General features: G+C 31.4%; 1 protein-coding gene across 1 annotated transcript; it reads right to left on the minus strand.

Moving 5' to 3' along the window:
* Nucleotides 1–5,492: 5,492 nt before the first annotated feature.
* Nucleotides 5,493–7,849, minus strand: LOC109177218 (phosphatidylinositol 4-phosphate 5-kinase 7-like). Its single transcript, XM_019326532.1, has 3 exons — nucleotides 6,717–7,849; nucleotides 5,955–6,183; nucleotides 5,493–5,840 (listed from the first exon to the last, which is right to left on the minus strand). Exons 1-3 carry the CDS (start codon nucleotides 7,610–7,612, stop codon nucleotides 5,676–5,678), a joined length of 1,290 nt encoding a protein of 429 aa, XP_019182077.1. The 5' UTR covers nucleotides 7,613–7,849; the 3' UTR covers nucleotides 5,493–5,675.
* Nucleotides 7,850–11,508: the final 3,659 nt, after the last annotated feature.

Genomic DNA, 11,508 nt, shown 5'->3' on the forward strand with positions numbered 1-11,508 from the left:
AAGTTATTTTTTAAAGTAAAAAGATGGTTTATTTAGAAAATGAAAATAAGTACAAGATCAACCCCTTTTAATCAAAATGAGTACAAATCATGTTTGAACTATAAAGAGAAAATTCTTAAAATGATCCTCCGACTATGACCTTTTCTCAAATTGGTACTTTGACTTTTAATTGCACCTAAAGTAGTCATTTGACTATAGTGAAAACCCTAAATTATCAATTTTACCTCTCATTTTAACACACACTTAACACAAAAACTAACGGAGGACCATTTTGACTTAAAATTCAATAGTCGAATGACCACTTTAGATGCAATTAAAAGTCAATTAAAGAATCAATTTGAGAAAAAATCATAGTTAGAAGACATTTTGGGAATTAACTCTTTTGGACATTTAAGACTAAAAGTAGAACATTTTTTTAAAAATCAAAGACTAAATGTAAAATAAATCAAAATTAAGATCAAAAGTAAAAACGTCCATTTAGTTGGGGGATTAAAATTGAAATAAACTTTTATTTGAATTTGAATGTAACCATGCTAGAGATCCATATATACAATTATCACTCCAATCAGTCAGTACGTCATCTTTTTATTAGATATGTATATTTGTTATTGAGTTAATACCCAAAATCATCCTCGACTATAGTGGTTTTTCTCAATTTCGTCCTAAACGACTTTGGTGACCTAATATCGTCCCAGACTTTTGTGTTTCGCTCAATTTAGTCCTCCATTTGTTATTCCGTCAAATTGGTGTTAAATTAAGGGACAATTCAGTAATGTCAATATTGATCTCTCTTTACTTTCAACTTGTGAAGTGTGAAATTCCCCTTTCTTGTAAGAATTACACCCAAAATTACTCCCGGACCTACAAATCAAATTTTATATTCGCAGTTTTAGGAGTAATTCTGGGAGTAATTCGTAAAAAAAAAAAAAAGGATTTCGCAGTTCACATGTCTATGAGTAAAGAGATGCCAATATTAAAATTACTGAATTGTCTATTTATTTAACACCAAATGGACAGAATAACAAATGAGGGACTAAATTGAGCAAAAATACAAAAATTTGGGACTAAATTGAGTGAAACACAAAAGTCTGGGACGATATTAGGTCACCAAAGTCGTTTAGGACGAAATTGAGAAAAACTACTATAGTCGAGGACGATTTTGGATATTAACTCATTTGTTATTAACTCAGTGTGGATCAACTTATTCACCGGCCCATCATTCATGAAAATAAATAGTTTGGAAGAATGACCATGGATTGAGTCTCACCAGCGGCATGTGAGTTATTATGATTTACATCCTCCCAGATGCACCGTCGGGTTGGGTTCAATATTTTGGAAGAATGAAAATAAATAGTTTAATTATTTTTTTTCTAATCTAGTACGGAGTAGTAGTAGTTAATAGTGAGTAGTAATTGGATAGGTAGAAAGTATTTCCCTTTGAATTTAGGTTTATTGGTGAAAAAGACTCAAACATTTATACCTTGTGACAATTATATTCAAACTCATAAAATTTAATAATTGGAAGAATAAAATTTAATAATTCAATACCAAAAGTCTATATCATGACAATTATATTATATACATTCCTAAAAAGAATTCAAATCTCCCTATTTAGGTATTAATTAATTAAATTGGTAGTAATAATATTTGAACTTTCTTTTATACCTACAAAATGTTTTTTTTTTTTAATTTTTTAAATTTATTTTGGAAATAAGAAATTAATTCATTAAATCGGCGAGAAGACACTCTAACAAAATAAGGGGAGGATCATCAAACCACTCTCCGCAACCTGACTCAGGCTTCTATAGCTATAGCGTGGGCAGCACGATTCGCAGATCGCTTTGCAAAACAGAAGTCAACCCCGTTCATAGCGGAGGCTACTTTTTTAAAAAAATTTAAATTTTAAATTTGATTTTTTTTTTCATGGATGAGCTTTAAATTTAAGCCATAAATAAATTAATTGGTTGAATCTCTTAACCATAATACCAACCATGAATAACTTATTAAATCCATTATATTTATTAAAGTTGCGTAATTCAAAATTCGAACAAGTCAATATAGAAAATTGTCATACCAAATCAAACGGAACTTGACTTGGGTACATCTCTGGCCAACATTCTATACAACGCAATACTTACCAGAGCCACCTTGTTTGTACTCGCGCACTAAATAATCAAATATAATTTATTTTTTTTAAAAAAAAAAATTACGTGTGAACCTTTTACATTACTTCAAAAATCTGCAATAAAAACTTGGACTAACAATTGAAAATTACACTCACCCTATGTTGCACAAAAACTCATAATATTACCGTTTTTTGAAACGTTTCCTCTCACCCATTTAATTTATGGAAACTTCTTAAAACGTTTTTTCTTAATTTTTAAAAAAATTAAAATATTTTTTCTACAAAGAGACTAAGTAAACAGTTTAGAAAAGTGTGTTTCGCACACCTTATATTAATAGCTCTTTTGTTTGTGGATTTTTTTTTCAAGAATTATAATTTTTAAAATTTTTCTTCTGAAAATTCTCAACATCAGCCACCCCTCGTAGCAAAATGAGTCATTGTTGCCCGTACGAGCTTAGCTTAATGGTTCAGTGGGCAATATTTGGAAGAAGAAATCAAGGTTCGAACTTTGGTGACGGTAGTGTGGGAATTATGTCCAAAGTGGGCAGATTCATTGTGCGCACCGGCATTTGGCTTTGTCTGTTGGATCATTGAGTCATTGTGATTTACATCCTTAGCTTCCAAATATTCTGTCGGGTCGGGGTTGGGGATTCAACCTTTTGGAAGAAGAAAATGAGTCATTGTTGCTTGTACAAGTTTAGTTCAATGGTTCAGTAGACAGTAGGTAGTATTTGAAAGAAGAGACCAATTATCGACATTTGGCCTTGTCGGATCTGCGTGAAAATAAATCGTTAAGGTTGGAGATTCAACATTTAGGAAGAAGAAAAAAATGAGCCATTGGGAACAACAAAGAAAATGAGCCATCGTTGTCATTTGTTGACCTATGAAATTGTCTCGCATACTAGCCAACTAGTTAATTAGTTGATGAAATTGGATGCATTAAAAGTTGAATGATGCTCGATGGAGCCATTTCTTGCTTTCACATTTATTAACAACATTAATTCCCTTTCTTATACTTTTTCTAAATTAATTAAAGCCACTAATTCTTTAAACGTCAACCCACATTTTCCTCATCCAAAAAAAACTTTTCCATTTCCCTTTCCTAGGTCAAGATTTGAACAATTCATGAATTTAATTGTGTAGAAAAAGTACTCTTTGGGGTAGACAAAATAATGATAGGTGAGGAAGAACAATTAAACTGTGGGCATACAATATATTATGCAATTTAATTGCTATTCTATCCTTAAAATATGGGTACACAATAAGTTAAATTGGTGTTCACCTTAACTTTTTAGCAATTTGAATTTGATAAAACTATGAAATGTTCAAATACGTTAGCTTTTTATTAAAACACTTTTACCAAAAAAAAGATCCATCTACATTTGTAATTTTTAAAATTTTTCTTAGCTTGCTAATATTTTCTAAATCTAGCATCATTAATATTTATACAATATTTTTATATTGCTTGAATTTTCTTTAAAATTGTAATGGTATCACCGCTCCTAAATGGTTATGGTTATTATAACAACGACGATATAATTATTAAAATTTTGATAGGTAATAAGTTAAAAAATATTCCGTAAAATTTAGAAGTATTGAATTATGTTTATAACTTTTTTATATAGTTCATTGTTTTTCTAAGTTATTTTAATTTTTTTAGTTCTTATTTTATTTATCTTTTTGGATTTTGATTTGTAGGAATAATAAATATTATTAATTTCTATTATTTCACCATGTTAATTGCTATTTAAAGAATTATCACATTAGCATATTTCATAATATTTGTAAATTTGAAAAGCACTTGCAATGTATTATGTCACACTTTTTGAATGTGGGATCACACATTACTAATTTTATTTGTAAGGGAATATAAAACTCCTTTATGAAATGTGAGTTTCATGCTCCCATAGTGTCAATCATACATTACATATCTCTTCTTGAATTGAAAATAAGTTCAACCTTATTTTGTGAGAACATTGAGTTAATTACTAATTTTAAATTTTAAATTTTAATTTTAATAATTGCTAACATTTGTTTTGGAGTGAAAATGTTAATGAAAAATTGTGTTTATCATAATTTATTTACAGATTTGACTTAATCGTTATAATGATCAACATTTGACAATAATTAATTAATTAAGGCGAGTTTTTAAATATAACAATTTTCTCAAATGGTTATCATGAATATTATATAGAAAGAGATTTTCAAAATCTAACAAATCAAAATGAGTAAAATTTTATTAAATTATAAGTTGACATGTATAATTGGTATAAGCTCATATGAATATATCTATAATATATTCATTATAATATGCATTGTTATAAAATTCATATATTTGAGTTAATTTGACCGGCGAGTAATACAAAACAAATAAAATAAGTTTGTATGGACATCTCAGTTTATCACAGAGACAAAGTTTGAAAACAATAACTCGAATTTCAGTCTTCCAATTAGACCATAATTTGTATGGTTATAAAATAATATACATTTAGTCAGAGAAAATACATTATTTGAGTACTAAAGTATATTATTATTTGTATAATGTACATTAAATACACAAATAATATACGTTTAGTATATTAAAAAATATACTTTTTGATTTTTTGTTATGATCCACAACATCACTGTGTAGACCATTGTATACGTGGGCCAATAATTTACCCCAGTCTCATCAGCGGTAGTGTGAGAACAACCTCTCAAAGTGAGGAGCTCCTTATGCGCAATAATAAAAGAAAAATTTATTGTGTGGTCCATGGCTCACGCAGTGTTATGTGGACCATAACAAAAAGTATATTTTTAATATACTAAATGTACATTATTTTTATACTGAATGTACATTATACAATATAATGTACACTCAGTACAAAAATAATATACATCCCCTGAATACAATGCACATTATTTTTGTACTAAATATACATTATTTTACATTATACAAAATATGATACACACAACTGTATAGACCATGGTCCATACAATAATGATTGATAATAAAGATCTAACCTATTTTGTTAGGCCGGGAGGCTGGAGCCCTTGAAATTAAGAATTCAACCTTTTGGAAACAACAAATAAAATAAAACTGAAAAAATGAAAAAATGGATTGAAAGTACTAGGGAGTATAAATAGGACCTAAAAAATGGACCCCAAAAAAATGCATAAATAGGACTAATAAAATAAAACAGGAAGCACAAACAAACTGGAGTAATAAAATGGTAGTGGTTAGGCATCCTTGCATTTACAGCTGTGGCATTGACTATGCTACTATAACAAGAGGAAATAATCTAATAATTGAAGCTACCTTGTATTTTAATCCTTAATGATTACAAGGAAGGAAAATAGCAGCGACCATTAGATCAAGCAATAATCATTGGGAGAAAATGATACTTTCTTTTTCATTCACACAACTGGATTTATGTACAACTTACAGTTTGGTAAAAAGCCAAAACCTCAATACACTCTCCTCAACCTCCGGTGAGCTTGTGCTTACCAGGGTGGCTTATCGTCACCATACTTGGCGGGGGTTAATTTACATTTACAAGTACTCAGAAACTTAACTGTTAGTATCACAAAATTTCCCGTCGATTCTGTTCTGAACCGCCTTAACAGCAGCAACTCGGGCAGCAGTAGCAGCTCGGTTCGCAGACATGACCACCTTGTTTATGTGATCTTCCACCTGACGAATGTTAATGGCGTTCTGCGCTGCTTTTCTAGAAGACTGCAAATGGAAGAGAAACGGCATAAGTTTCCATGTGTTTCACGCTTACATAACTAGGACTAGGACGAGGAGGAAGTTGAGGTTATTGAATGGAGAATTTAATGGTCTGTTTACCTGAACTGCACCCAGTACTGGGTAATTTACTGAGGGTAATGAAGTTTTGAGATTGCCACTGTGCCATTCACCGCTTCTTGTCTCCCCATTTCGAAATGTGTATGCCCCATACCCTTGTTTGCGCCCCTCGTGCCATGACCCTTCGTAACAGTGCCCGTTAGCAAAGTGATACACACCAAAACCATGGACTTTATCCCCAAAATACTCCCCTGCATATCTATCTCCATTCCTGCAATGCAATCAAGAAACCTTGCTTCTTCAGACGATTCAAACATTTTTAATTTTTCTCCAACCCAGAATTGAAACATGGAAAATCAATCAATATTTCCTATTCCATTAAAGCTTCATGTGTGGAAATTACTGGACAAACTGATGAGTTAATAGGGTTAATATAATAATCTCCCTATCAGAGAGAGTCCACTCATGAAAGCAATGGCAAATCATACTAGCAAATGAAAGACAAGTATATATGGTTTACTAAATATAGCAGCAATAATGTTCAAAAGAGACTGCAGAAAAGCCAACTAGTTACCAAAAAAGGGAAATTTTATAGCAAACACAATAAAGTGAACTAGATCACAAATTCATCAAGAATTCAATATCAGATTCAATCAAATCACCATTCCTGTAGATCCCAGCCCAGAGTTTACCAATCATATCTTTGAGTTAAATTAAATGCACAGTCCTCAGATTTTAGGTCAACACAAAAAGTGGAATCCAGGCTTTAAACCCTAAATCCAAAAAAGGTTGAAGAATTTGTACCTGAAATGGTAGCAGCCAAGGCCGTGTTTGACGCCGCATTTGAATTCGCCGACGTAGCAGCTTCCATCGGAGCAAGTCTGAACCCCAACGCCATGGCTCTGCCCATTACACCACTCCCCGGCATAGGTATCTCCGGTGTAGAATCGATAGATTCCGTAGCCATGTCGAAGACCTAGCCTATACTGCCCCTTGTACTTGCTCCCTTTGGCCCAGCTCTCTATCCCATAACCATCATACCTTCCGTCCACCCAGTCCCCCTCGTACCTTCCATTTCCTATGTAGCTATACACCCCGCTCCCATTGCATCTTCCCTTGTGGAACTCGCCTTCGTACACGTCTCCATTGCTGTAGAACTCCACACCTTCTTTTACTACCGCGCTATTCTTCTCCTTCGCGAAATCCTTCGGTTTCGCCTCCCCGATGAACCACTCCACCGGCTTCGAGGACTTCCTGGGCGTAAACCCCACTCTCTTCGCGTAGTCCTCGCATAGTCGCTTCAGGAAAATGTAGCCCAGCCGGATTGGTTTCGTGTTCCTCCGCACCATGAACAGAACAACCGCCACGAAGGTGAGCGCCAGGAGAAGATTCTCCGATGTGGGAACGTCCTCCCAGTTGAAGAAGACGGAGAGGATGTACAGAGAGAAGAGGGAGGCGACGAGCGCCGGAGCCTCCCGAGCCGAGCCGGACCGGAATGGCCGGAATCCAAAACTCGCCGGAGCCGCGCCGGAAGGCTTCTTGTGCGGCTTCTGTTCTTCCAGGTCTGGTTCTTGTTCGTCGGAAGGCGTAATCTCGTTCACGAAAGACATGCTGTGGATGGACGACCGGACGGTGGGAGATGACCGGAGAAGTGAAGACTGAGTCCTCGTAAGCCTCGCCTGGCTTTTCTGACCTTCCATCTCTACAAAATCTCAGCCCTCTAATTCGGATCTCTCTCTCTATCTCTCTCTCTCTACAACGCTGTCCTGTATCTCGATATCCTCACCGTGCGCCCCAACGCCGTCTTCATCTCTCTCTCAGGCCGGTATAGTGCGCAGGATAAGCAGATGTATAGTTATAATGCGCCGATAACCAGTTTGAAAGAGTAAACTGAGAGAAAGTGAAGAACAACAGAGAGTAGAGAGAGAGAGATAATGAGTGGGTCGAAAGTGGGCCGGGTCTTATGAGAGAAGTGGGGCCACTTGATTTAATAGCCACCGTCAGATCATCAAAGGCGGTGAGATTTTTGGAAATTTTCCTGCCCGTTGGATACGAGGTCTTCTGTTGAAGTTCCCGATAGTTTTGGGAAGATATTAGCCGTCGGATCTAGATCCCGCCTTTCTCCTTTACTTTACCTGGGCTGCCCGGCACGTGACATCCTCGTCACCTTTATCTACTAATCTACTATAATAAGTACTTCATATTTTATCAAGAATCTCATACAATGCATCAAACATACTTGATATGTCACATATATTGAAAATTATTTAAAAAATATCATAAATTTAATTTATCAATTATTTATACTTTTTTATTATAAAATTAATCTTAAATTCTTAGGGGGGTGTATTCAATCATGACTTTCATAGAGTTTTAAAGACTTTTATGAACTTTAAGAGTTTGGGGGTATTCAATTCAAACATTTAGAGAGTCTTTAAAAGTCAAGCGGTATTCAATCAAGATTTTTAAAGAGTCTTTAAAAGTCGTGTGGTATTCGATTAAGACTTTTAGAGAGTCTTTAAAAGTCATGTGGTATTCAAAAAGTTATGAACTTTTGTAGACTTTTTAATTTTAAGACTTTTGTAGACTTTTCCTTCTCAAATATAAATAGTTGAAATCCAACCATCAACCCCAATATTTCAAAATTTTCTTTCTAACAACTTTGAATGTTGTCTCTCTCTATTTAAACTCTATTTTTTCTTCATATTTAAACTTTATAAACCTATCTAAATTTAATAAAATTATTTTTTTCTTCATTATCCTATATTTTCCTCATACCTAAACTTTACCAATTTTTCTCTCTCCTAAACTTTACAATCTTTCTCTAAAAATTTGAAATAATATTATTTTTACTTCATTATTATTTGTTTATATTGATTTTTATTTTTTCGATCTATTAATTTTTTATCCCTAACTTTCTCTAATTCTCCAAAGTCTTATTGCAAATAATAGTTCTTTGCATGATGTCTAGCAATATATCAAGTATAATTATATATATATATATATATATATATATATATATATATATATATATATATATATATGTTAGATTTATTTTTTTATGCAACTTGTAATTATATTTTTAAATATTTTATTTGATCAACTCTTTTATTATAAATTTTATTATTCAATATTGTTATGAATTTCTAATGAAATAATTTTTTTGATGCTTTTTAATAATATATATAAGTAATTAGCATATAAGTCTCAGCATACTATGGATAAAAATAATAATGTTGAGAGTGTTGATGTGGGTGAAGAACTATATAATAAGAAAATTTTATGATATATTAAAATTGTTTTGTAAGAAAATTATATAAATGATAAGAATCAAAACCATTGAAAGTTTGTAAGGATGTATTCAATTTAGAATTTCAAGAACTTTTGTAGACTTTTTAAAATAAAAAGTTGATAAAAGTCTATGAATGTTTTTTATATAGACTTTTATAGAGTGTTATAAAGTTTTAAAAAGTTTTGAATGACTCTAAGAAAGTCAATCAAAGTTTATTAAAATCTATCATTTTAAAAGTCTTTAAAACTCTACAAAAGTCATGATTGAATACACCCCCCTTAGTGATGGGACAAATATGATCATTGGAATCAGTGTTTCGTTGAAATCTTAGAGATCAAATATATCTTTTCAATAACAATTTATAACAAATTTAGATCATTGTAATAAGTCAGGATTGAAATAGTATTTTTAATAATAAACATTTTTTATTGTTTAGTAAATCATCTTATTTTCAAAAATATTATTCACGGGAATGAGTTTTTTCCTTGAAAAAGGAATAGTTATTCCAATAGGTCATGTACCATTGATTTATTGATTGATTTCTTTAATTGTGTTTAGATTCTCTTTGCTTTTCTTGGTGGTTGATTAGTCTTTTATTTTATTTTAGTTACTTAATTGATTGTCATCATATTTTTACGACTTGGTAATGAAAGCATAGTTAATAATAGTACTCATAATTTTTGTGAGATATGACACTTGTTACTCTTCTATACTAAAAACGATAAGTGCACTAAAATCTAATCACAGTTATATAATTGCAAATTAAGTATCACACCACCACTTAGTTGAGACGTTTCAGTCTTTTGCCTTTAATGCTTTTGTATTATGCTCATGTTATGAACACTATTTATATACTTAATTTAGGTGGATTATTATAATAAATTAGCATTATTTTATTTAATATTGTATTTTGTAATGCACTTATTTTATATTTTGTACTATTGTAATAGTTCAATAAATAATTAGTCTTAATGATTAAGTAATTAGTCTCGTTTTGTATTAAAAAAATTAGTCTCATTTAGTAATTTTAATGAAGTTAATAATTTTGGATTCTAGTCCTCTAGGGAATTATTTATACTTTTATTATAAAATTAATCTCAAATTCTTAGTGAAGGAGACAAATATGATCCTTGAAATCAGTGTTTCGTTAAAATCATAGAAATCAAATACTCTGTATTTCTTTTCAATAACAACTTTGTAACAAATTTGATTCATTATATAATTTCAAATTGAAATAATATTTTTAATAATAAATATTTTTTATTGTTTGACAAATTTTCTTATTCTCAAAAATATTATTCACGGAAATGAGCTTTTTCTTTGCAAAAAGAATAGTTATTCCAATAGGGTCTAGTATTAAATCATTCTTGGAGTTCTCAAGAATAGATTTTTTTTTTTAAGAATGTCTAATTTGTTTTTACACATTTTTGTTATGTAATAAATTTATCCAATAATAATAATAATAATAATAATGAAAAGCATTCAAATTAGCCTGTCACCTACACATGAAAATGCAACTAAGTTATCTAACTTAAAAAAAAAAAAAAAAATTGCTTCTCCTACTAGAACGAGTGAAATTCATGCAATCAAACCAAATTGACCGATACTATAGGTAAAAATGATACGGAATTAAATTATTTATAAAAAAAAATGTCTAAGCTGGATAATTTTTTTTTTCAAAAAAAAAATTAAAAAAAATAAATTATTGTCTCATTATCTCTGGCCAGAGATGAAGAGATTTTCATCTCTAGCGCCAAAGACGAAAAGAGCTCTCGTCTCCACCTTGGAGATGAAGATCTTTTTTTTCGTCTTCCATCAAAGACGAAGATCTCTCCGCTTCCAGAGCTAGAGATGAATATCTTTTTGTCTCCCAAGTCAAAGGGAGTTTTCGTCTCTATTGGCAAAGATGAATAAAGCTCTCGTCTCCAACCTAGAGGCAAAGAAAACGAAAAAGATTTAAAATTAATTCTAAAAATAATTAAAATAATTAAAAATTAAAAAGAAAATCCACGTGGCTAGGGTAACTAGTAATTAACTGCAAATTTGGTTATTTTGGTCTAATTGTATAAATTTGACTTGTTTGAAGGGTCAATTGCACTTTTTTAAAGTTGGATGACTCAATTGCATTTTCATGTGTAGTTGACTAATTTGAACGTTTTTCCTAATAAAAATAGTAACAACAATTGTTGATTTTATGACCTAAGCGATCGACAACTAGCCAACACAACCGATCAGAAAATAAAGCGAAAATGCTTGAAAGGAATTTGGAATAAATAGGATATTGTTATGAGTAGTAAATATTTG

The sequence above is a fragment of the Ipomoea nil genome, unplaced genomic scaffold (genome assembly GCF_001879475.1).
Source record: "Ipomoea nil cultivar Tokyo-kokei standard unplaced genomic scaffold, Asagao_1.1 scaffold0804, whole genome shotgun sequence".
NCBI lineage: Eukaryota > Viridiplantae > Streptophyta > Magnoliopsida > Solanales > Convolvulaceae > Ipomoea > Ipomoea nil.

What these genes read in the sequence shown, in the direction of transcription:
- LOC109177218 (XM_019326532.1), bottom strand. Translation starts at nt 7,612, where the DNA reads ATGGAAGGTCAGAAAAGCCAGGCGAGGCTTACGAGGACTCAGTCTTCA. An exon ending in CTTGGCTGCTACCATTTCAG is followed by an intron (nt 6,184 to 6,716) that starts GTACAAATTCTT and finishes ATTGCATTGCAG; the next exon opens with GAATGGAGATAGATATGCAG. An exon ending in CAGTACTGGGTGCAGTTCAG is followed by an intron (nt 5,841 to 5,954) that starts GTAAACAGACCA and finishes TTCCATTTGCAG; the next exon opens with TCTTCTAGAAAAGCAGCGCA.